The 26,902-nt window shown below is 30.3% G+C and overlaps 3 protein-coding genes and 1 pseudogene across 5 annotated transcripts; 3 read left to right on the forward strand and 1 right to left on the reverse strand.

Annotated features, from left to right (window-relative positions):
- LOC109327593 (serine carboxypeptidase-like 42) lies at positions 4,102 to 10,239 on the forward strand. Of its 2 annotated transcripts, none has more exons than XM_019560769.1 (10): positions 4,102 to 4,452; positions 4,760 to 4,867; positions 4,997 to 5,089; positions 5,373 to 5,465; positions 6,968 to 7,053; positions 7,358 to 7,636; positions 8,458 to 8,591; positions 9,300 to 9,392; positions 9,479 to 9,596; positions 9,939 to 10,239. In XM_019560769.1, exons 1-10 carry the CDS (start codon positions 4,209 to 4,211, stop codon positions 10,104 to 10,106), a joined length of 1,416 nt encoding a protein of 471 aa, XP_019416314.1. In that variant the 5' UTR covers positions 4,102 to 4,208; the 3' UTR covers positions 10,107 to 10,239. The 2 variants fall into 2 exon arrangements, with proteins under 2 accessions (XP_019416314.1, XP_019416315.1); XM_019560770.1 differs by having other exon boundaries at positions 4,997 to 5,086; positions 5,370 to 5,465.
- Positions 12,429 to 16,334, forward strand: LOC109327594 (annotated as a pseudogene).
- LOC109328453 (protein trichome berefringence-like 7) lies at positions 20,466 to 23,782 on the forward strand. Of its 2 annotated transcripts, none has more exons than XM_019561922.1 (3): positions 20,466 to 21,670; positions 22,758 to 22,916; positions 23,417 to 23,782. In XM_019561922.1, the coding sequence occupies exons 1-3, from the start codon at positions 20,775 to 20,777 to the stop codon at positions 23,709 to 23,711; spliced, it is 1,350 nt and encodes a 449-aa protein (XP_019417467.1). In that variant the 5' UTR covers positions 20,466 to 20,774; the 3' UTR covers positions 23,712 to 23,782. The 2 variants fall into 2 exon arrangements, with proteins under 2 accessions (XP_019417467.1, XP_019417468.1); XM_019561923.1 differs by having other exon boundaries at positions 20,479 to 21,670; positions 23,420 to 23,782.
- LOC109328455 (alcohol dehydrogenase 1-like) lies at positions 24,387 to 26,707 on the reverse strand. Its single transcript, XM_019561925.1, has 8 exons — positions 26,362 to 26,707; positions 26,036 to 26,118; positions 25,857 to 25,932; positions 25,702 to 25,763; positions 25,515 to 25,610; positions 25,259 to 25,420; positions 25,028 to 25,155; positions 24,387 to 24,482 (listed from the first exon to the last, which is right to left on the reverse strand). Exons 1-7 carry the CDS (start codon positions 26,570 to 26,572, stop codon positions 25,039 to 25,041), a joined length of 807 nt encoding a protein of 268 aa, XP_019417470.1. The 5' UTR covers positions 26,573 to 26,707; the 3' UTR covers positions 24,387 to 24,482; positions 25,028 to 25,038.

The following is a 26,902-nucleotide window of genomic DNA, read 5'->3' on the forward strand; positions in this document are numbered from 1 at the left end:
TAATGAAAGACTTGATATTTAAGGGTGTCTTTACAACCCACATCTCTTTCCTGGGAACTAGCCTGGTGTATATCCATAGATTACGACATAATTCCGGTATAAGTTTTATTGAAAATCTTACTTTAAAGAGTGTTATTTGATTTTAAATACATTCAATGACAAATGATGATTCAAGGATATTCAACCTTGAATCGGATGGACGAAAACAATTAAATTCATTTTAGTTAACTAATTAATGTTATTTTGGCGTGATGAAGAGTTCAAGAGGAGATCAGATCAAGTAATCTCACCTACAAACAGAGAACCTAGCGACCCGACACACTCAGGTGAGGGAGAAAATATCGTGACACAATGGTGTCCGAATATGCATCCGGAACTCCAAACTCCCTCACAAGTTTGGAGTTGCCTTAGGTATTAAGAAATTTTGTACTTAATCAATTGTCTGTTTGTTTGGATTAAGTACGACAATATTTCTTATACCAATTTATGTTATGTTTATATATGCAAATATCATGTTTACTCTTGAATTATAATGCTTTAATGATTATTATGGAAATGATATGTATGTGATAATTGTTAAAGTCAAGGTTTAAAAACATGTGATATAAATGAGAAATATTTTCCTTGAGAAAAGTAATTAAAATGATGTTCATGCTCTTGTGAAAAGTGTCTAGAGAAAATGAGTGTTTTAGCTCGAGGCGAGACAGCTCTCACTCGAGCTAAAATAGGCACCAAAAAACTGATTGTTTTCTGCTTAAGCGAGACAACTCTCACTTAAGCGAGACAGCTCTCGCTTGAGCGAGAGGGCTCCATACAGACTTAACTTTTTTTTAAGTCGTCTGAACGATAACTCTCATATAAAGCGTTGATGGTGGTGATTCGTCAACAAAGTCTTGAGGGTGAGTCTAGGTGAGACGAGTCCCCTGTATTCCTGGATGAGGTATTCTATTGGATCGGACAGTTCTCATAGCGGAAACTAGACGATCTTTGACAACCCCTCTTTGCAATCAGGATCAATGAGAGAGATGCCTAGAAAGTGTTTGATACGACACCATCCTGAAATGGACAGTTCTTTGGAACAGATCGATCATATATCATTGCAAGGAATAATTTTGGTGCGTTCAAATCGGCTTATTATGGGACTTGTGCTCTTGGTTATTTCCGAATAGTATATTGGGCAAGCATAACATTCATACATTGAGATTGTGGACTTTGATCCTCATAATCTGAGATTATAACATATTCATCATTGTGTATTTTTATATGTGATGTATATATTGTGTTTATTATGTGTGTTTGTCTGGATGTGATATTCTGTGTAATTCCACGCCGTCAATGAGTAATATTCATTAGATGTTTTACTCCCTTTTCTTTCTGTTTGTCTTCTATACGCGTTTTGTTGAGATGAATCATTCTGCCAGGATGATGAGTTACAGCTTTTCGATGTCCTAGTAGGGGGCATGAAGGATTGAGGAAAACGGTTATACCTACACAGGCCCTTGGGCTTTTTGATTAGTGTACTAGGGTATTTATTTTGCGAGTAGTTTTATTTGGGCGACGATTAGGATTTCGCCTTGTACTTCGTACAAACATTTCATGATATTCTAATGAAGTATGATTCAAAATTATATTGAGTTATATTTTTATTACCTTTAGGTAATGATGTTTTTAATTTTCCGCATTGTATGTTACTTAAAGTTATGTTCCGAAAATGAAACGAATATAAGGAAATAAATTTTATATGTATCATTATTAAAATAAATACCCATTTTTAAGCAAGATTTTTTTGGAGTAATTTTCAGGGCGTTACATGTCACAGAAATATTTTTCGTCCTCAATTCATCTTTGAGAGGTCGTGCTACGCCGCTTCTTTTCACTCGACTAAATCCTAACAAACTAAAATTCAAAAATATGACACATGCATCATGAATCTGCCACCAAATAGGTCTGGATACAGATTATGTACATGATAACAAAAAATTAAGATTTTAGATTTTTTTAATTAAATAAATTAAATTTTCTAATTTTATCTCACTCACATTCCAGTACTAGTATTAAAGATGATTTAATTTTATGTTACTCCCATATATACTTGATTTTATTCCATTAATTTTTCATTGTTTTAGTTCATATATTAATCAATTATTTTGATTTAATCTTACTTGATGATTTGTCAATATTACAATTAATATGTACAAAATAAATTACAATTGGTAATATTATCAATCAAGTATAACTTGTTTGTACTAACCATATCATTATTAGATATTAATCAGTATTCTGAAAACCGGACCGTACTAGATAGTCTGACTGGTTTGGTCGCTGACCGGACTTAAAAACGGTTTTGATTTATCATCTTAACAGAGTGAGTGTTGGACCGCTTTGAACCGGAGAAATTCTTATTCGACCATGTTAAACTCGGTTAAACCGGATTAACCCGAGAAGTAAACTAGGCGGTTCACTTAAAAATTAAAAAAGTGGAACACTACTATAAACTTTTGTTTTACTTCAGTCCAAAAAAAGATAAAAAGATGTTACTTCAATGTAATTATACATGATTATTATTTATATAAAATTTTACATTTATATATAATTACATATATAGATAAAAAATATTAATTATGTATAAAATCATCTGGTCAGACCAAACAGTTTAACATGTTAAACCTAATACGAAATCTCTTTCAATTTAACATCTGGCTCAGGTCTCACAACATTATAATAATACATAAACTTTTAGAATATAAAACCCAAACTAATTAAATTATAAACACTAAAATCGAAATCCAAAATCAAAAAATATATATAGGCAATAATTTATTCACTTAATATTATCATATCAATATTGCAATATTTTTTTAAGTTTGATTGGTTAGGGATATAGAGATAAAAAATTTTGCCACATATGATCATCGTTCATATATTTGAATGATGTCTGCATTCTTGTCTCATTTTGTGTCTCCATACAATTAAAAAATGTCATTTAATTTAAAATAAAAATTATAAAAATAGAAACTAATATTTTTATATTATTTTGTAAAGTTTAATTTGTTAGTGACATGAGGACATGATAAGATAGAGGATCTTTGTTCATTTATTTGAATGGAGGTAGTATGTACTCATTCTTGTCTCACTTTGTATCATCATCCAATTAAAAAGTGTTACATAAGTAAAAAAAGAGATGTTGATCCAGTTACTCCAAGAGTAAGTTTTTAAATTTACTCTGCATTCTAGTCATCAATTCTATGAACATCTAATAGCTTAGATCTACTCACTAATTGAAATCATTGAATTTTCCTAGAATTGATGGTTAAGATAAGGAATAAATTTAAAAAACTTACTCTTAAAATAAGTAAATTCATCTAACAAAAATTATAAAAACAAAAACTATACCATAATAATTATCTAAGAACATAAAATCTTTGTTCTCTTTGCATTCAGTTTACTCATGCATTTGAGGCATATTCTACGCTATTCAGATGTTAAGGTAGGGTAATGTCGCTTATTGTTAAAGCAAACCCAAAATTCATATGCCTCTTATTATTTTTTAACACGACACTTATTTTTAGTGGCTTTAAGACTTATTTTTAGTGACGATAAGAGATTAGGAAAAAAAAGTATACATCAACATTATATGAGTTTATATGCTACATGGCATTATTCAATATTCTTATAATTATTATTGAGTAATACAAATAAATGAATGGATGATGTATTGAGTCATTATATATCTTGATATTGACAGTGTATAAATATTATTATACTTGATTTATTTATAGACTTTTAAACCGATTTCCTTCTGGGAGAAAAGTAGGAGATTGCATTTGATATAATTGCCTCTCTATTCTATTCTTACATTGCATTATTTAATATTCCTGTAATTATTATTGATTCTTGAAAGAATTAATACAAATACATATATGAATAATGTATTGTGTCAGTATATATCTTTATACCGACAGAATATAAATATTATTATACTTGATTTACTTATAGACATTTAAACTGATTTCCTTCTGGGAGAAAAGTAGGGGATTGCATTTGATATACTTACCTCTCTATTCTATTCATTATGTTTTATATGGGTTCCTTTTTTATTTATATTTTATTCTTGGATAAAGGAGTTTAATACATTTTCCTCATCTGATATTATATGTGTATATAAAAGGAGGATCAAGTATTTGTTGTGAAGCAGTTAAGTTGTTGAGATGGGAAGGTGTTGGTTTTTTGGGGTGTTGGCTGTGGTAGGGTGTGCATGTTTGGTTGGTAATGTTGTAGGGTACCCTAGAGAGGATCTGGTGGAGAAGCTACCTGGCCAACCCCATGTTGGGTTTAAACAGTATGCTGGGTATATTGACATAGATGTCAAAACTGGGAAGAGTTTGTTCTACTATTTTGTAGAAGCTGAACATCGCCCTCACAAAAAGGCCCTTACTCTTTGGCTCAATGGAGGTTTGTTTAATTCTTATATCTTTATCAAATTCTCATAACTATTTTATCTTCCATTTATGTTATCTAGATTCATTGACAGATCTTTATTATTTACCTAGTTTGATTTGATACTCACACTCTCCTATTAATATTTATTTAATGTATCCACACTATGTTTACTTTATCTTTGTATAGATATTTTAATTTGCACCTAACACTTAGAACAATATACCGTGTCATACTAAATTTCCAATTCAATTTAAAAAATGAATATTCACATAGAGTAAACATGTAATTTATAATTTATAGGAAGTACCCATTTTTTCAGGGCCTGGATGTTCCTCCATTGGAGGTGGTGCCTTTTCTGAATTGGGTCCCTTTTATCCTAGTGGTGATGGACGTGGTCTCCGAATAAATTCAAGGTCTTGGAATAAAGGTATATTATATAATATACATGACATAATTTTTTGACATGTATGTCTTTCATTTTGATATTGGACAATTTTGTGGTGCTAAATTGATTTTTATATAATCTGATATTGTTTATGTGTTTGATTATTCATAGCATCCAACCTACTCTTTGTTGAGTCTCCTGCTGGAGTTGGTTGGTCATATTCAAATACCACTTCAGATTACAACGCTGGAGATGCGTCTAGTGGTAAGGACACTTATTTATTTATATATATACATAAAAAGGTATATGTACTAACGACGTAAAAGTTTTATATATTTTCATTGTATTGTCATTGGCTCTCTTCAAAAAAGTAATGGAAATAAATAATATATTGATTGAATAAATCTTTACATTAATAATGCATATATATTACACTCGATAATATATGGCATATTTCATAATTTAAGGCATGTTAGAATGTGACCAATTATTATTATTATTTTTTGTTACTAGGCTTCCACATGATTAATCCTTTTAATTTTGGCAGCCAATGACATGCTTGTGTTCTTCCTAAAATGGTACAAAAAGTTTCCATCCTACAAATCAAGGAAGTTGTTCCTCACTGGAGAAAGCTACGCAGGTTCAAAAATATATTTATCAAATCACAATTTAATATATATATATATATATATATATATATATTTATTTATTCAATTGAAATTCCCATAAATTTGTCTCTTTTTCCAAAATATTTCAAGCACGAGTATTAGTTGACTTGATTCAGTTAAGATTGAACTTTATAAATATTGCGACATGCATAAATTTCATTGCAATTTTTATCATCCAATTATTATAGTTTATTCTACTTTATTTTTTTTGCATACATTTTTTCATTGACAAAAGAAAATTTTATTAAAAAAATAAGAATTACAAAAGAGGAAAAATGAAAAAATTGAACAATAACAGTTACTAGGCGATATTGAGAAAAACTAGGGGTTAACAATCTAGACGAAATAGAGAATTGAGTTTTCCACACTGACCATTGATTCAAAGTCAAGATTTCACCCTCGCTGTTTCCAGAATCTGATAAAGAGATGGCTTAATTGAGTTAAAGATAATATCATTCCTAGATAACCAAATTGGAGCAAGAGGAAAAACAACGTTGATGTCAAACCATTTGTAGATGAGTTGTTAGGTTGAGTAGGTAAGGTTGCACGAAGAGAAATGTGATGAGAAGATTAGGATGTTGGTTGTACAAGGTACATAAAGTTTCTCCTCCATGATTTAAAGAAATCTTCCTCTTGAGTAGTGCATCCGTAGTTAGAAAAATATCCTGAAAGAGTCTACATAAAAAATATGGCAGTCAATGATGTATCTCCAAGTTAAGTTTCACTCCCATACCATCTCCCAGTCAATGATATTGCTATCTCAAAAAAGACTAAAATTATAGAGCTTCCTAAACATAATAAAAAAGTTAGCAAACATAGACCACTTATCATACTGGAAACTAGTAGTAGATCCATCCCTGACATGACGAACAATAACCCAGACCCAATGAATGTTACTATAATCCTTAGAAGGGAGAAAACCTAAATCTCTAGCCCAAACAAACTTTTTATAGAAGAACACTTTAACCCTACCCTCGAAGAATTAGTGAAACTCTAACTATACTTAGATCTTACCACTTTGCACCACAAACTATGACTCTCAATAACCATATGGCAATTTCATTTCCCAAGAAGAACAATCTTAAAAGATTGGATATCCTTAACCCCTTAATCACCCTCATACTTAGGTTTGCACACTTATCTCATTTAACTTAATTAATCTTCCTTCATTATCAACCACTCCCCACAAAAACCTTGTTGAATTTTTGGACAAAGCGAACGACTTCATGGCAGAATAACGTGCAACAAGCTTTATCCAAACTTTTTATTCTATAATTTTTGCACAAAATAATCACTTGTGCCGTCATTCCTATATGGGACATGCTATAAATTAGTATTCCAAAATTTAACCTCTTTTCTAAAAAAATCTGTTTTTTCTCCCTTCTTTTTGCTCTCCCTTTCAATTTCATTTACTTTATTGTTGCCCATAATTCTCGTGTTTTAGTTTCTCACTGACATTTATGTTATTACACAGGACATTATATACCACAATTGGCTGATGCTATTCTAAACTATAATGCCAAATCAACTGGTTTCAAATTCAATATCAAAGGACTGGCTGTAAGATCCTATTCATTTGATAAAATCTTTTGGGCTAGTCTTTTTTTTTGCCACTAAAGTTCGCATGAATGGTTAATTTAGTATTGAGATTATAAAAATGTCAATTGGGTCTTTGATTTTGCAAAATGTCAATAGTCTATTAGAAAATTGATCGACATACATAAGATCACATATGAGATTGACATTTTTTAAATCATGACCAAATTAACCAATAACATTAACTGAACCTATCAAGTTAATGTTTTAATCTTAAGTGTTGTTTTGTAAGTAGTGTCTTATTTTTCCAATGGTTATCCTTTGTTAGATTGGAAACCCACTTCTGAAACTTGGCAGTAATGACCAAGCAAGATATGAATACTACTGGTCACATGGATTGATTTCCGATGAACTTGGTCTAACCATAAAGAAGGAGTGTAAATTTGATGATAATGTCTCTGGAGGTATACTCAATATATCTATATCATGCGTTGATGCTATGTCTGAAGCAAGTAAATCTGTTGGCGATTATATAAACGAGTATGATGTCATTCTGGATGTTTGTTATCCAGCTATTGCTGAACAACAACTGAGATTGCATAAGACGGTACTTTTCCTCTTTTATTTCTATTCTAGTCATACCTATATGGGAGGGAGACCTATGTCTATATGAGTTTCTTTAATGTTGTCTCAAACCAATCACAGTGTATCATTTAATTGGAAAAAAATTATAAAATATAAATTAATATTTATATTATTTTATAGAATATTATTGGATAAGAACATGAGAATAATAACTTTTTGGGACCGAGAATTTCAATCCTACCTATATGAAGTAAATGAAAATCACTTCTACCATTTTCTCTGTCTCTCTCGGCCAGTCCAATAGGATGTTGACATCTAAATAAAATTTAAGAAAAATGTATATAATGATAGTATAAGAATTTTTATATTGTTGTCACTGTTCACTATTTATTTTTAATTATTATTGACTTTTAAGTAAATATAATGCAAATGAACGGTGGATGATAATTAAACATATATAAATTTTTACAATGCGTGTATATATTGCTGTCAAAAAATTATACCTAATTTCATTCATCATCTATGAAAACAGTAACAACTATTTTATGAAGATCCACTTATATTAAGAGAAAGTTTTTTACACTTATTTCTCATCTTGACTATCAATTTTATGAACATATAATAGTTTTGATCTACTTAGTAGTTCAAATCATTGGATTTCCTTAGAATTAATGGTTAGAATGAGAAGTAAATTTAAAAAACTTACTCTCGGATTAAGTGGATCTCTCCCCTAATTTTTTTGTCTTGTATAGAAAAATAAAAAATAGCGGTATAGAATATATTCATTTGTGATATTCTCTTTGATGAATATATGAGCTAATTAATTTTTCTAATTTAATGCAGATTACCAAAATAAGTGTAGGTGTAGATGTATGTATTTCTCGTGAAAAAGACTTTTACTTAAACCTTCCTGAGGTTCAGAAGGCTCTTCATGCAAATCGTACAAATCTTCCTTATAAATGGAGTGGATGTAGTGAGTAAGTAATACGTACGTTGATTTAAGTATAAGAAACACATTAATCCTCTCTATACAGATATTTTGCCAATCTTAGAATTAGGGCTTTGGAGAAGTATTTTAGGTTGATTTTTGAGGAGTTGAACTATTTTACCCAAAATACTTGGAACTATTGCCTAATATAATAGAAAGAAAAATGTATATACTGATAGTGTAAGATTTTTACATATTGTCATTACATCATTCATCATTTATATTTAATAATTGACTCTTTAAAAAAATAATGCAAGTAAATGATGGATATAATACCTATACATTTTTATATTCACAATGGATACAAATTAGAATATAAGAAGATATTTGATTTGTCCACATTTTTTTCTTTAATTCTGCCACTATGAACTTCCCTATTTCTCTTAAGACAAAATAATGTATGCTCCACATAGTATGAGTATTTTATTTACCGTTCATATTTAATTATTATTGACTTTTTAAAGAAGTGATTTAAATGAATAATAAATAATATAATAATAATAATTATAAATCTTTAAACTGACAAACCATAGATATTACAATATTATTTCACTGAGACATACAGACATGTGTTATTCAACTTTTGGGAAACTTAGGAAATTATATTCATTATATAGGCATGAAACACTATACTTCATTTCTCATTGATTTGTACTTTTCTTATTGATGTCTGATCTCCACATTTTCTTCCTTACAGTGTTTTAAATTATAGCCATACAGATCCTAGCATCAATATCGTTCCAATTCTCAAAAGGATAGTTCAAAACCACATTCCAGTGTGGATTTTCAGGTAAATTTCAACAAATTAAGGAGACCAATTATAGTGTACCTTTTACTTTGTACTGTAATAGTTTATATTAAATTAAATGATCACAGTGGAGACCAAGATGCTGTTGTACCATTACTGGGTACTCGAACACTCATTCGTGAACTAGCTCAGGAACTCAACTTCAACATTACAGTTCCTTACGGAGCTTGGTTCCACAACGGCCAGGTACTTATAATTAAGTTCCTGCAATTCAACCGATCCTTCATATTGAAACATATTTCATTTTTCTATATTATGGTTTTGCAATTCTAATTTCCACAGTCACACACTTTAAGTTATAAATTAATTTGCACTGCAACAGATTTTGTATTTAATGGAGTTTTTTTTTTTACAATCAACTGACAGTGTTTTGTCCAACCATTCATGTGTTAATTATGAATATAAACTGATTATGTAAAAAACTTTACACTAATAATGTATAGATATTAAACCCTCGATGTTATTATGAGTGACTAAATTAATGAACGATATTGTACAAATAATGATAATATGTTATTATGTACACAGGTTGGAGGATGGGCAATAGAGTATGGAAATATTTTGACTTTTGCTACTGTAAGAGGAGCTGGTCATATGGTACCTTATGCACAACCTTCAAGATCACTCCATCTATTCAGTGATTTTGTGCTTGGAAGGAGGTTGCCAAATGCAACTCGTCCTTCAATTGATGGTTAATAATATGAAGATGGATTTTCAAACTATATTAATTAACAAATGGAACTACCTTCTTCTCTATAGTTCAGTTGATTCATTTATATCTCATTAGTTCTTTTTGCTGTTAATCTTAAAAGGGTATACAGTGAAGAGAATAAAAAAGCAGATTCCTTGAGCAATTACATGTTATTCATCTTTTATTTGACATTTTGACAACACAATTCTAATTTATAAAAGTGCTATATATATTTGGGCCAACTTTGAAGACCTTGACATGCTCGATTATTGATTGAGTAGAGATCAGGCCGGTTCAATATTTAATTAAAACATTTAAATTTGAGTACTCTAACTAAATGAAAAATGCTTTCCATTGTATATTAAAACTAAATGAAAATGCTTACCTATATTGGCTCATGTTAGAAATTAATAGAACATCATAATAATAGTTTATATACATGTTTTCAAACCATAAATATATGTGCAAGAAAATGTACCAATATGATTTTGCATGTTGAGGAAAATTTTATTATTTCAAACAAGTAATATAACTAGAAATAAGATATAGTAGTCTAATAAATGTTATATTGTCAACATATTATTTATATATTTATTATTATTGATTCTTAGTTAAAAATATATAAAAACATAAATGATAGATAATATGTTAATCTTGTAAAAAAATTACACTAATAATACACATATATTAAATTAAAAATAAAAAATTATAAACTTTTGGATCCTTCCTCCCATTACTTAAATATAATGGGAGATCATAAAAAATAAATAATTTAGGCTTAATTATGCTTTTAATCCCAGAATTAAGTTTTTGTCTCCCAAAATATGTTTTTTTAGTTTTAGTGCCTAATTTACACGTAGAATAGCAAAACAACGGCGCTTAAAATTGTCATTTAACAGCGCTTTTATGACATTTTCTATGTGAGTACAGTAGTACATAAGATTATATTCAACAACGTTTTTGTAGCGCTATAGAAAGTAGACGTTTAATAGCTCACCTTAAATGTCTACTTTCTAAATGAGACAATATCTCCCTCAGACATTCTATCAAACACGTGACAAACATGTCCAACTCCACCATATTTACAATAGATTTGTTAAATTACCAACGACTTCAACTAAATTCAACCTTAACAGATTCCAATATTATAAAATAATGTATGAGTAATGAGATCTTACGAAAATTGTTCATTATTTCTCCTTCAATGTTCACCATAGCCAAAAACCTAGAACACCATATCTGCATAACTTCACAACAAATAAAGATCACATTATTAGTAAATAGAAAAATAAATGAGCTAAAATAAGATAACGATTTACCTTATGCTTGAAAAGAAAAACAAAAAAATTATAACTTCACAATAGCTGCATAACTTCACAACAAATAAATATCACACTATTAGTGAAGAGATAAATAAATTATCCAAAATAAGATAACGATTTACCTTATGCTTGAAGAAAAAAAACAAAAAATCGATAACTTGCTTGAAGAGAGAAACTAAAAACAAAAGAGAAAAAAAAAGTAAGTTATGAAAAAGAAAAGTAAGAGAAATAATAAACTGAGTGATATGTATTATTGTGTAAGATTTTGTTTTTGAATTTGAAAAAGTTCTCGCTCACTAAAACAAATGTTAAAGGTTTGACCTTTAATAACCCTTGCTTCAATAAGTGCAGTTAAAGATAGTACATTTAACAACACTTTCTTCAATAAACGATAACGATATTAAACATCGTTTATTGAAGAAGTGATGTTAAATATATGAAGTATGACCTTGAATAACACTTGCTTCAATAAGCGTTGTTAAATATAACAAAAGATAACATCTCTATTCAATAAGTACCGTTAATTCTCTTATGTCTTATATTTAACAGCGTTCAACATATGAACGTTGTTAAATATCAATTTTGGCATAATGTTAGTTGATATTTTATATTTTATTATTGTCAAAGCACGTCCTACATGAATTACAATGAAAAAAAAAATAGAAAAAATAATAAATATTTACTTTTTTTAATTAATATGATATATTTTCGTTGTTACGAAACATGTTTTGAATAATATATCCTTGTCCCGACCTAATGGCCAATGCAACAGGTTCTAAGTCATCAAAACACTTTCCATTAGCTAATTAAAGATCGATTTCCTTTTTGAAGAAAAGGACGGGGATTGCATTTGATATTCTTGCCTTTCTATTCTATTCATTCTATTTTATAAGGGTTCTTTCTTTATATTTATTTTACTTTTGAAGAAACGCGTTTAATACATTTTCCTCCTATGATATTATATATTATTATTATTCTTTTTTGTGAAGCAGTTAAGTTGTTGAGATGGGAAGGTGTTGGTTTTTTAGGGTGTTGGCTGTGGTAGGGTGTACATGCTTGAAATGTTGTAGGGTACCCTAGAGAGGATCTGGTGGAGAAGCTACCTGGCCAACCCCATGTTGGGTTCAAACAGTATGCTGGGTATGTTGACATAGATGTTAAAAATGGGACGAGTTTGTTTTACTATTTTGTCGAAGCTGACCACGACCCTCACAAGAAGGCCCTTACTCTTTGGCTCAATGGAGGTTTGTTTAATTCTTATATCTTTATCAAATTCTCATAACTATTTTATCTTCCATTTATGTTATCTAGATTCATTTGATACCTATAATCTCTTATTAATTTTTGTTAATGTATCCACACCATGTCTATTTTATCTCCTATACAAGAGATATTTTAATTTGCACCTAAGACTTAGATCAATATACCTTGTCATACTAAATTCCAATTCAATTTAAAAAGTGAACATTTTCATCTTTCCCCCAAGTATAACTGCTACATAAAGTAAACGTGTATAGATTTGTTTACCTTTTGCAAATATTTTACTATAATTCATAGGAAGTACCCCTTTTTTCAGGTCCTGGATGTTCCTCCGTTGGAGGGGGTGCCTTTTCTGAATTAGGTCCCTTTTATCCTAGAGGTGATGGACGCCGTCTCCGAATAAATTCAAAGTCTTGGAATAAAGGTATACTATATAATACAAAACATATTTTATTGACATGTCTTTGATTTTGATATTGGACAATTTGGTTGTGCTAAATTGATTGTTACATAATCTTGGTATTGTTTGTGTTTGATTATTCATAGCATCCAACCTCCTCTTCATTGAGTCTCCTGTTGGAGTTGGTTGGTCATACTCAAATACTACTTCAGATTACAACGCTGGAGATGCATCCACCAGTAAGGACACTTATTTTTATCTAATTATATAGAGAGAAAAAATGTATGCTGACGGCCTAAAATTTTTATATATTGTAATGTATTGATTGTATATAAATTTTTACACGATGGATAAATATTACACCCAATACTATACATATTTCACATAATTTAAGGCATGTTAGAATGTGACCAATTATTATTATTTTTTGTTATTTGTTACTAGGCTTCCACATGATTAATTCTTTTAATTTTGACAGCCAATGATGCTTGTGTTCTTTCTAAAACGGTACGAGAAGTTTCCATCCTACAAATGAAGGGAGTTGTTCCTCACCGGAGAAAGCTATGCAGGTCTAATAAATAATTATGAAAACACAATTCAATATATATTCAGTTGATATTCCTATAAAGTTATCTCGTGTTTCAAAATATTCAAATTACTAGTATTAGCTGATTTGATTATGTTAAGGTTGAATGTTATAAATATTGCAACATGCATAAATTTCTTTAATTTGCATATTTTTATCATCCAGTTATACTTTATTTTACTTAGTTTTCTACGTCCATGATACACCTACATTGTAATTGTGTAAAATATCACTAATATGGCAGAATAACGTGCAACAAGGTTTATCCAAACTTTTTATTCTATAATTTTTGCACGTGATAATCACCTGTGCCATCATTCCTATATGGGACATGCTATAAATTAGTATCCAAAACTAAACCCTTTTCTAAAAAAAGTTTGTTTTTTCTCCTTTCTTTTTGCTCTTCCTTTCAAATTCATTTTTTATTTTTGTCCATGTTAGTTTGTCACTGACATTTATGTTGTTACACAGGACATTATATACCACAGTTAGCTGATGCTCTTCTAAACTATAATGCCAAATCAACTGTTTTCAAATTCAATATCAAAGGAGTGGCTGTAAGATTCCATTCATTTGATAAAATCTTTTGGACTAGTCCTTTTTTTGCAAAATGTCAATCTTCAATTAGAAAATTGATCGGCAATACATAAGATCACATATGAGATTAACATTTTTTTTAAATCATGACCAAATTAACCAATAATATTAACTTGACCTATCAAGTTAATGTTTTAGTTTCAAGTGTTGTTTTTTTAAGTTATCTTAATTTTCCATTGGTTGTCTTGTGCTAGATTGGAAACCCACTTCTGAAATTTGGTAGTAATCAAAAAGCAAGATATGAATACTTCTGGTCACATGTAATGATTTCCGATGAACTTGGCCTAACCATAAAGAATAATTGTAATTTTGATGATGATGTCTCTGAAGTACCCACAGTATATCTGAATCATGCAATGATGCAATATTTGAAGCAAGTGAAACTGTTGGCGGATATATAAACAAGTATGATGTTATTCTGGATGTTTGTTATCCAGCTATTGCTGAACAAGAACTGAGATTGCATAAGACGGTACTTTGCCTATTTCATTTCTATTCTAGTCATAATTACCTCTCTAATGTAATATTCTCTTTAATGAATATATGAGTTAATTAATTTCTCTAATTTAATGCAGGTTACTAAAATGAGTATAGGTGTAGATGTATGTATGCTTCCTGAAAAAACCTTTTACTTAAACCTCCCTAAGGTTCAAAAGCTCTTCATGCAAATCGCACAAATCTTCCATATAAGTGGACAGTGTGTAGTAAGTAAGTAATATATACTTTGGTTTAACTATAAAAAAACACTTTAATCCTCTCTATACAAACATTTTGTTAATTTTGGAATTTGGTATTGGGGTCTTCCAGAAGTATTTTCCAGTTGAACTATTTGCCCCAAAATACTTAGGAATTTTGCTTAATAAAATAATATATAAGTGTAATATATATGTATTGTCAGAATAAATATTTATATACATTTATTACATATATAAGTCAGCATTCATTCAGATCATTTCTTTTAAAACGTGAGTGATTATTAAATATGAATAGCAAATGATACATCCATAATATATAGAATTGGTGTACACTTTCTTTGATATTTGAATCGGTCCATCCAGGGTTATAAGACATTTTCTCTCTTTAATTCTTCTAATATGAACTGCCCTAATAACACATACTGACATGTGTTGCTCCAACTTTTAAGACACTTAGGAAGTTACACTCATTATATAGGCATGAGACACTACATTTCTCATTAATTTGTACTTTTGTTGTAGATGTCTGATCTCCACATTTTACAGTGTTTTAAGTTATAGCCATACAGATCCTAACATCAATATCGTTCCAATTCTCAAAAGGATAGTTCAAAACCACATTCCAGTGTGGATTTTCAGGTAAATTTCAACAAATTAAGGAGACCCAATTATAGTGTACCTTTTACTTTGTACTGTAATTGTTTATATTAAATGATCACAGTGGAGACCAAGATGCTGTTGTACCATTACTGGGTACTCGAACACTCATTCGTGAACTAGCTCAGGAACTCAACTTCAACATTACAGTTCCTTATGGAGCTTGGTTCCACGACGGCCAGGTACTTAAGTTAAAACTTCTTGCAATTCAACCAGTCTTTCATATTGAAAGAATTTCATTTTTCTATATTATGGTGGTTTTGCAATTCTAATGTACACACTCACCCCCTTTTAAGTTATAAATTAATCGATACTAATACTTGCAAATACAAAAAATTGTATATTATATTTATAGTATCAGTCTATCGTCCAACCATTCATATTTTAATTTATTCTTAAGCAAAATTAATATACAAAAATGGTGAATAATCAACACAGATGTTAAACCTCAGTGTTAATACTAGTGACTAAATTAATGAATGTTATTGTACAAATAATGATAATATGTTATTATGTAAACAGGTTGGAGGATGGGTAACAGAGTATGGAAATATTTTGACTTTTGCTACTGTAAAAGGAGCTGCTCATATGGTACCTTTTGCACAACCTTCAAGATCACTCGAACTGTTCAGTAATTTTGTGCTTGGAAAGAGGTTGCCAAATGCAACTCGTCCTTCAATTGATTAATAATATGAAGATAGATCTTCCAACTATAATAATTACTTGGAATTTTTCTATTTTTGTTTTAATATTATTTATTTTAGACATAATTTAGGACAACATATCATTGTCCTAAAGATTTAATATGAAATACAATTTAGGCAATAGATCTTTGTCCTAAATAGAACTAGTTGCTTCTCCATATTTCATGTTGATTCCTTTATATCTCATTAGGTTTTTTTTTACCTGTTTAGCTTAAAAGAGTAAGTAGAGAAATATAAAATGATTACCTCATTATCTCGGGAAGTAAGTCTCACATCGCCTACCTTATTATTTCGGGAATGGTTTAAATACATGTTGGGCTACTCCTCTCATTACCAATTGGTTTTGAGATAGAAACTTAACAGCAATTGTATGGAAATAAAAAGGAGAGAATAAAAAAGCAGATTCCCTGAGCAACACAGTTCTAACTTATATAAATGCTATACTTGGGCCAACTTTCAAGACCTTGACATGGCTCAGTTATGGCTTATGGCTTGGTTACTGATTGGTTTGTGATGAGGTTAGTTCAGTATTTAATCAAAACATTTAAATTTGACTACTTTAACTAAATGAAAAATGCTATCCATTGTATAAAAACAATCAAAATGATAAATTTCTGGATCCTTCCTCACATTACTTAAATATAACTGGAAAACATAAAAAAATGCATCAACTAAATAATTTAGGCATGATTATGCTTTAAATCCCTGTAAAATATAGAATTTAAATTTTAGTCTCCCAAAATACGTTTTTTAGTTTCGGGCCTAATATAATTGATATATTTTTTATTTTATTATTTGTCATGATGTGTCTAACACAACAATATAATTGGTCACATCATCAATTAGACCTATTATATAACCCAAACCCATTTGTTCATCTTGGATCCCAAGAAGAGTGTTAGACACTCCTAATTTAAGTACTTGTCTGTCATGTATTCATCTACAACATTGGATCTTCATAAAAACTTGCAATAATTGGGGATGGTGCACATTGAATTTGGGAGACATTGGAATATAGTTCCTGTACCCAAAATCATGCTTAAAAGTGATGTTACCGTGCAAGCATGCGTATACTAACCTGGTGCAGCGTCACTTTCCAATTAACCTCCTCCTACTAGATGACGTTTGACCAAATGTCATCTGGGTTGTACTCATCATCACATGGTTAGTCACATTGTCATGGTCTCATCGATTATGTTACAATATCGATGTTAGATCCAGACACTTCCACCAATAGTTTATTTGATTTCCTCGATGGGGAGTTCGTAAGTCTAATCATTACCATTCTCACTAACAGCATACTTAACTAACTTATCTCGTTTTTTTTAACTCAACACGTTATTTTACTCAATTAATTTGAAATGAATCAAATTTTAGCTTAAAATCGAGATTATTGAATAAACTATTGAACATAAGTTAAATGTAGTTTAATTTATTAATTTCATGAGCTTAATCAATTATATATAATATCTAAATTTATATATATTAGATAAATTATCCTTGTTCCATCGAACGAATTGAACTAATAGAACTAATAGAACTAATTAGTTGAATTAAACAATTCACAATCTCCTAGATTAAACCAATTCTAATTAACGAGTCAAACAGTTTACGAATATAAATTGGGTCAAGTTCGAGTTAAATATAACTCGTATCGAATTCCAATTGAATTACAAGTTAAGTTAGTTCTTAAGTAACACACTTCAATTTAATTTGGTTTGACTCATTTTGAGTCCTATTTTAATTCTTAACTTCAGTTTTTATTTTTTTATTATATACAATACATGCAATTGAACCAAGTGTGTCAGGTTTTGTAAGTTTAAAATTCCACGTATTTTTGTTGTTGAAGAAGTATAAAAATGAGTTCCGATGAAATAAAATAATAGAAATCGTTTTCAATTGTTTGGTGGGTATCATACCATCATAAGTCAGCCATAAAACTTATTAAATTAAATGATTTACAATTATGAATCAAGAATGTTGACAGAAAGGAAGTGAGTTTGACGCCATCCAACTTATTTTTCTCACTAAAATTTTAAAATGGATCCAAGCGATACCGTTTAACAACCTGATTGGAAAAATGAAAGAGACTCGTTAATTAGCCTAAAGTTTTACTTCATGTATCATTGTATTGTACATTAACATACTTAATATTTCAATTGTTATTAGAAAAAAAATGTATATATTGATAGTGTGAGAGTTATTTTACATTGTTATTGTATCATTCATTATTCATTTTTAATCATTATTGATTTTGTAAAAAAGTAATTCAAATAAAATATAAATGATGCATTAACTGTATATAAATCTTTATATTTCATAAATATTATACTTCCAGTCTTATTCATAAGTTACATTAACAAAACAATCCAACCTTAATTTTATTAGATGTACTATTTTGATAGAATAAATTACAACAAAATGTTATAAAAGAAATCATATTAACAAAATATTCATTTGGTTTTTCTTAAGTTATGTTAATTCCTATATAGTGTTGCTGGGCTTAATTAAGAGAAGGTCTCACTATTGTCTTCCAGCATATATGTAAATATTAGAGTGTCCTTCAAGTTGGTGTATGGGTCTTTAAATAGCTTATTGAATGATGGTTATGGTATAACAAATATAACTATGATTAAGAAATTGGTTCATTTTGAGTGTGTGATTGTTTATCCTAACAAATGTGGTTTACAATAATTCAACCTTTAATCTTGAGGTCTAATACAACACTTAAAGATCTAATAAGACTTTATACTACTAGACCAACAATAGATAATATTTACTGTAAACATAACAACATATAATACTTACCATAAACAATAAACATTTATTAAAATAAATGGATATGCTCTTCTCCCCATATTTAATTAAATATCTTATTTATTATTAATTCAATAAAATTGGGCCGGGGTTTTAGGGCAACTCTAGTGATCTGCTCAAGTGTCACATTTTTTTTTGAAAGAGTATAATTTCTATAACTTTTTGAAAAAGAAAAAATATTCATATTTTTATTAATTACCAAAAACATATAGAAGAACAGAGGGTAATTCACCCACATGGTGCACTTTGACCAAAAAATTATAGTTTTGGTGCACCTTTTAGGAAAATTATAAAACTAGTATAATTTTTCTAAAATCGGTAAAGGAATTGCCGATTTCTGTATTTTTTACTCCGACTCCACCCAAAATCGGCACAAAGAGGAAGTTTTATTAAATTCTAATTTTTTTACCCTCTCCCGCTAAATCATCAATGGGGAGATTTATATTTTTTTTATTCTCTCCCCCCTAAATTGGCAATGGGGAGTTTTTGTTTTTGTTTTTTGTTTTTTCTCTCTCCCCTTAAATCGGCAATCGGAGAGTTTTTGATTTTTTTTAATTTGTAGGAGTTATATTATTAGTTTTAGGGTTTATTTTTTCAAACACTAACCCTAACAACACAAACATAATAATTTTTGTCAACCCTAACCACACACAACATAATATTTTTTGTAACATTAATATTATACAAAAAAACAAAACCTCACACTATTAAAATTTTAATTGTTTAAACCATTAAAATTTTAATTTTCTGGAATGACAACAAATATTTCATTATTATGTTCTATTGTTAGGGTTGACAAAAATTATTTTGTTCTGTGTTGTTAGAGTTAGTGTTTGAAAAAGTAAACCCTAAAACTAATAATATAACTCCCACAAATTAAAAAAAATCAAAAACTCCTCCACTGCCAATTTAGGGGAGAGAAAAAAAAACAAAAACTCTCCCATGAACAATTCAGGGAGAACAAAAATTAAAAATATATATAAATCTCACTCATTGACGATTTAGGGGGAGAGAGTAAAAAATTAGAATTTAATAAAACTCTACCTAGTGTCGATTTTGGGGGAAGTAAAAAAAAATACAGAAATCGGCATTTCCATTGTCGATTGTAGGAAAATTACACTAGTTTTGTAATTTTACTAAAAGATACACCAAAACCGTAATTTTTTGATCAAGGTACACCATATGGGTGAATTACCCGAAGAAAAGAAGGTTGTTTGGGTAACTTGAGTTCATTTCCTGACTTGTACCGACATATGTTAATATGCAAGTTACCTATGTTGCCCCATGACTTTCCACTTTTCTTTACTTTTTCTGGCAAAAAATCAATGAAACCATGTTCTTAACTATCCAACGCATTTCTAGCCACTCTTAGAATATGTTATAATGACTGAGTTACCCCTCAACCATAAATTCACAACCACCACATTTATGCATTAACCCTCCACATTTCCTTAAAAGCTGCAAGCTGCAATGTTTAAATTTATACGCACTTCCATTTTTTTCCATTTTTCTAGTGTTACATTTGGTCTGTGAATGTTCTATTTTTGTGTCAAGTAAGCTGTTAATGTGAATACTGAGTGCAGTATGATAATGTAGATATAGAACTTGGTTATTTCATTACTATATATTTTTATAATGGATATATGGGATAGTTGGTGGGTTTTGCAATTTATGCAGATGCTGGGTTTATTAAGTTTTTGGATTTCATTTGCTAAGTTTAGAACTTTACTGTCAAGGGGTTTTGGTTTTGGTCACAATATTATCAAGGGTAGCTGCAAAGCTTGGATCTTTTTTCCTTTCAATTTGTTGGTTATAATTGCATCTTTGATGTCCCTTATATTGGTCCTTTCCTGGGCATATTCATATGCATTTCCAAGTTCTCACTCAGTGATTCAGAGTTATAATGAGATTCCTATGATTGAGAACTTACTAGTTCAAAGTAATGAGACTCTAAAACCCAATGTTTCAATTGCTACCTGCAATGTGTTTGAAGGAAGTTGGATAAGAGATGATAGCTACCCTTTATATGATGCTTCTCAATGCCCCTTTGCAGAAAGGGGTTTTAATTGCATTGGTAATGGGCGCAAAGATAGAGGCTACACAAAATGGAGGTGGAAGCCTAAGAACTGTGATATTGCAAGGTTCGACGCTAAAAGAATGCTTGAAAAACTGCGCGGCAAAAGGGTGGTTTTTGTTGGTGATTCTTTGAGTAGGACTCAATGGGAGTCATTGGTATGTTTGCTAATGACAGGAGTTGAGGATAAGAAGAGTGTGTATGAAATCAAAGGGAACAAGATCACAAAACAGATAAGGTTTTTAGGTGTGAAGTTTAGTTCTTTTGATGTTAGGATCGATTTCTATCGGTCGGTGTTTCTGGTGAGGCCTGGTCCTGTGCCGAAACATGCACCCCAAAGGGTGAAGACAACACTAAGATTGGACAAGATAGATGATATTAGCCATGAGTGGATTGATTCAGATGTTCTAATATTCAATTCAGGTCATTGGTGGACAAGGACTAAGCTTTTTGACATGTAAGTAACTTAGTTTTCCAAATATATATATGACATGCAGTTTTAGTAGGCTAGATGCTATATTTACATTTTATTATCAGACATTAACAGTTGATCTTGTTTTATTTCTGATCCATAAACTCAAGAATTGATTTAATCCCTAACTTTTATTTTCATCTATGATCCTGGAGAATGCATGCTTTACTTCCAGTTTATAATGCAAAAATCTTCACCTGTGATAAGAATTACAAGGAGATAGATGTTCAAGTAGCACAAGCTTTTCTGCAAATAACAACCTCATTATTGCTGAAATTGAGTAAACTCCTCTTTGTGAACAAATAACAGAGAAAAGGTTACTATTTTGATTTTTTTAATTACCGGGAGGATTATAACAGTTAGCATGTTTTTTTGCAGTTTCTAGAAAAAAATTTGCTTAGCATTATAGATGAATTTCAACAACATGATATCTTATCACCATGACTACCATTCGGATTCCAATATATAAAATTAGGCTTATTTCAAATGGTCTCTTATGTGAGAAGAGTTGGCTTTTAGGGTTGTGCCGTAAATTAGAAGATTGTTCCTTTTGGATTTTCTATTGGTCCCCTGGGAAAGGCAAAGATGGAACTAGATTGGTTGATTCTATTTTAAGATTTCTTATGTGAAAAGTCATGGTCATGTTAACAGGATAACCAAGGCAAGGAAATGATATAAAACATCACAGTTGATATCATGTTCTGATGAGAGTTAATATTTCTCAATTTGTACATGATGTAAGCCAGTTTTTTATCACAATATACCATCCTTAATGTAATTTAACTTGTAATATTTATGCACTTTCAGTATAAATTTTTATACACAATCAGTTCATCATCCACCATTTATTTGTATTATTTTTATTTAGAAGTCAATGATGATTAAATATAAATGGTAGATGATATAGTGACAAAGTAAAAAACTATTTTACTGTTCCTTGTATTTATGGTATCTACCCTGCATAAAAAATATTCATCTATTATGAGTGTTTTGGAGCTCCATATATTTATTCAAAGACTAACTCTCTTCATGAAGAGTTTGAACCATTTGGTGCTAATGTGTCTTCAGACAGGGGCTGGTATTTTCAGGTTGGTAACTCATTGAAGCTTGGATTGTCAATTAATTCTGCTTCCAACACAGCTTTGCACACTTGGGCATCTTGGGTAGAGAATTCAATTAACACCAACAGGACAAAAATCTTCTTCCGTACTTTTGAATCAACTCATTGGAGGTATGTTCTGTACCATATTTGTTTTTTTGTTGTTGTTGCAACTTTCAACTTTCTGAAGTGTAAATATGAACCAAATAGGATTTTGAGTAAATTAGCAACTTAACTTATTAAGTTGGTCCTTCTTTGTGATTGAAGTGACATGTTTTCTTACCAACAAAGCCTATTACATTTGATAGATAGTTGACTTTCTTAAACATATTAGCAGTTCGATCCATGTCGTGTGTACGAAAAACATTGTTGATTGAAGCAAAACTCAATCGAGTGATCTGTATACCCGAAAGAAATTAGACTTTAAAGCAAAATGGACTTAGTTGTTGTGAGTTTTATAAATTCAAAAACTATCTCACATCATTAAATTCTAGGACTAAATTGCAAGGAGAGAATATTTTCACTGATTAAGTTTGCTAATTTACTCTATTTGTTTCACAATTCTTTTGGTAACACTTAGGCCACAAAAACATGATTGATTTTTGAAAGTACTAAGATGCTTGTGTTTGCACTAGTGGCCAGAACCATAAAGTTTGCAAAGTGACCAAAAGGCCTTGGAAAAGAACTAATGGGAGGGACCAAAGTCCAATTTCAGATATGATAAAAAAAGTTGTGAAAAAAATGAGTGTACCTGTGACAATTATGCACGTGACACCCATGGATGCATATAGGAGTGATGGGCACGTGGGCACGTGGAGTGACAATCCAACTGTTCCAGATTGTAGTCATTGGTGTCTACCTGGTGTTCCTGATATGTGGAATGAAATTCTCTTCTCTTATTTGGTACCAAAAGATGGAGTAAATTAACATTAGCGTTTGTAACATTTAATAAGTCTTTGTATTTTTAATCCATCTAACCTTGCTTTCAATTGTACTCATTTATTCAATAACAAATGTATAATATTTTAAGTTTTAAAATTCTCACGGTATTAAATATTTATAGTTTTTTTATTTTTAACATTGTATTCATTCAGAAATTAAGCTGGGTGTTATTGAATCTCACTGAACACTCTAAAATTACTGTGAATAAGGAATGTATATAGAGTAAAGGAATACTGAATCTAGAGATAAAGGAAAGGTAAAGAATGTAAAGCAAATAAAAACATAATGCAGAGAAACGTATGGTGTGATGTATATACCCCAAGTTGATAAAACTTCTGAATTAAAAGTTACCCCAAGTTCTAATATAGGATCAGGAGAATAGAAAACAACGTATATGGGCTTTTATCTACACATCCTTACAAGGAGTTTATGATGTATATACCCCAAGTTGATAAAACTTCTGAATTAAAAGTTACAACATTAATTTAAAAATGACTCGTGTTGAAAAAAAACATGCACAACATCATTCTATTGAGAGAAAAACAAAAAATTGACAAGATCATTTTATTTATCATATATATTCGATGAATACAAATTCCATACACCCAATACTATCAAACCAAACAAATTCGATAATCCTAAAGGGGATTATAATAAAATTTGTTCAAATTTATTTTTATTTTCACCTAATATAATCTTCTAGACCCACTATAGAAAATTTATGGTTCCAGGAAGAGCAATGAGATATTCATCATTGTGCAATGCTATGAAACATGGATACTGATACGTATGTCGGATACGATATGTATCTGATACGTCGACATACATTTTTTTCCAAAATACAAGATACGATTACGTTTAGGAATACGTGTATAAAATAATAAAAAACACATAAAATATTATAAAATTATAAGTGTAAATCAAAATATCCAAAGTAAAAAATATAATGGAAATTTAAAATCATTTCCCTCCATAACAAATATATCTTATCATATTTTAATGAAAACAAATTTATCTTATCTTGTTTTATTGGAATCGAATCTATCTTATCCTATTTTATTGGAAATGAATCTATTTTATCATGTTTTATTGAAAACGAATCTATATGTCCTATACTTTACTGAAAACGAATTCATATATCCTATATTTTATTGAAAACAAATTAGATACGTGTCTTAATATTTATTTATTTTATTTTTTTAATTTTTGGATACTCAATGAATACGTATCTTTTGCGAATCCGAGCGTATCCGTGTCGGACACCGATACGTGAGGTTGTTTGACGAATCCGTGCTTCAGATGTGCAATGGTTTTACTCCTCCATGGAGATGATGCATCTGATGGACTCTCCTTTGAGCATGTACTCAAAAGCTTTGTTAATCTGTGAGAATGGAACTTTGTCAGTGATGAACTTCTCCAATTCAAGCTCCTACAATAACCATAAGATAAAATATGACATTACCAACACAAATAAATAAAGATATAGTGATGAAATAATGATATATTGATAGTTATTCAATATGCTTAATTACCCCATTCATGTACTGCTCCACAACTTTAGGAAGATCAGTTCTGGGCTTGTAGTTACCATAGAAGGTACCCTTAAGAGTCCTCTCAGTCAAGAAATTCCCAGGATGAGTTTTGAATTGAGCATTTTTGCTTGGAACTCCAACAAGCACAGCAACACCCCAACCCTGGGGAAAAAAATCAATGTTATAAAACACACTTTATTATGTAAACTAGTTTTTTAACAAAACTTATATAGTTAATGAGGTATAGTATGAGTACATCATGGACACATTCGAATGCTGAAATCATAGCTTGAACATTTCCAGTACATTCAATAGCACGATCCACACCTCCATTGGTCATTTCAGCAATCACCTATATACACATATATATCAGTTTCCAAAACTATACCTACTTGTGGAAAAGTAGAATATAATAAATTTCTTTAAGTTGTTTATGAACTAACCTCTTGTACAGGCTTGTCATGATCTTTTGGGTTCACAAACTCATTAACTCCAAATTTCTTTGCTGCAAACAAGAATAAAAATAATAATCAGTAATACAATTCACTTTATGCTATGTTGAATCTTTAAACATTTGATGGAAGAAGAATTCATCTACCTAGTTCAAATCTGGATGAAACTAAATCAACTCCAATGATTCTTTTTGCACCAGATATCCTTGCCCCTTCAGCAGCCTGAAATTTTGGATTAAAAGGGAAAGTAGAAGTTAACATTTCGCCTTTATCAGTTGCTATAAAAACTAAAATATACATATACAAGGCATAAGGGTTAACATACAGAAAGGCCAACAGCTCCAAGTCCAAAAACTGCAACAGAGGAACCAGGCTTTGGTTTTGCAACATTGAGAGTAGCACCAAGTCCTACAAGCATTAATGAATTGAATCATGAGAAAAATAACTGGCTACCAACTCCACTACATTTTCCAACACTATCAAGGTTCTAATCGCAGCCACAATATCACGGTTTTGATAATCTCTACAACCACAATTATGGATACATTTTCTCGCAATTGTAATAAACAAGAGATAACGGCTACGACAATTAGAATTTAGAACCTTGATTGATATATACATTATGTGAAGGAATGGAGGGGTGTACCAAACCTGTGCATATTCCACAACTGAGGACACAAACTTTGTCAAGTGGAGCAGCAGGGTTGATCTTAGCAACACATCCTGCATGGACTACAGTGTATTCACTAAAAGTAGAGGTTCCTAGAAAATGGTTCACAGGTTGTCCTCTAATAGTGAATCTTGCCTTTCCATCATTGATCATGACACCTCTATCAGGAATGATCCTAAGAAGATCACACATATTACTTTCCTCTGACTTGCAATGTGGGCAATCCCCACACTCCCCAGTGAACACTGGTAGAGCGTGGTCCCCTGGTTGTAGATGAGTCACACCCTCTCCTACACTCTCCACAATCCTGAATAAATAACACCATGTCAATCAAATTTACGATAATGAAACAAAAACAAAAAAATATAATGAATGTTTAGTTTTTTAATTAACATTACATATTTTTATTGGTATATGGCAAGATTAGGGGACATGCTTTGGGACAGGAACATAGATTCTCTGTACAAGAAAATCTTTTCGCTGCCAATCAAATTTCACAAAATAATATAAAATTATTAGTTT

The sequence above is a fragment of the Lupinus angustifolius genome, chromosome LG15 (genome assembly GCF_001865875.1).
Source record: "Lupinus angustifolius cultivar Tanjil chromosome LG15, LupAngTanjil_v1.0, whole genome shotgun sequence".
In the NCBI taxonomy this organism is placed as follows: domain Eukaryota; kingdom Viridiplantae; phylum Streptophyta; class Magnoliopsida; order Fabales; family Fabaceae; genus Lupinus; species Lupinus angustifolius.

What these genes read in the sequence shown, in the direction of transcription:
- LOC109328453 (XM_019561922.1), top strand. Translation starts at nt 20,775, where the DNA reads ATGGATATATGGGATAGTTGGTGGGTTTTGCAATTTATGCAGATGCTG. An exon ending in AGGACTAAGCTTTTTGACAT is followed by an intron (nt 21,671 to 22,757) that starts GTAAGTAACTTA and finishes GTCTTCAGACAG; the next exon opens with GGGCTGGTATTTTCAGGTTG. An exon ending in TTTGAATCAACTCATTGGAG is followed by an intron (nt 22,917 to 23,416) that starts GTATGTTCTGTA and finishes TTGTGTTTGCAC; the next exon opens with TAGTGGCCAGAACCATAAAG.
- LOC109327593 (XM_019560769.1), top strand. Translation starts at nt 4,209, where the DNA reads ATGGGAAGGTGTTGGTTTTTTGGGGTGTTGGCTGTGGTAGGGTGTGCA. An exon ending in AAATGGAGTGGATGTAGTGA is followed by an intron (nt 8,592 to 9,299) that starts GTAAGTAATACG and finishes TCTTCCTTACAG; the next exon opens with TGTTTTAAATTATAGCCATA. An exon ending in CTTGGTTCCACAACGGCCAG is followed by an intron (nt 9,597 to 9,938) that starts GTACTTATAATT and finishes TTATGTACACAG; the next exon opens with GTTGGAGGATGGGCAATAGA.
- LOC109328455 (XM_019561925.1), bottom strand. Translation starts at nt 26,572, where the DNA reads ATGTGTGATCTTCTTAGGATCATTCCTGATAGAGGTGTCATGATCAAT. An exon ending in CAGTTGTGGAATATGCACAG is followed by an intron (nt 26,119 to 26,361) that starts GTTTGGTACACC and finishes TAATGCTTGTAG; the next exon opens with GACTTGGTGCTACTCTCAAT. An exon ending in CATTCGAATGTGTCCATGAT is followed by an intron (nt 25,421 to 25,514) that starts GTACTCATACTA and finishes TTTTTTCCCCAG; the next exon opens with GGTTGGGGTGTTGCTGTGCT.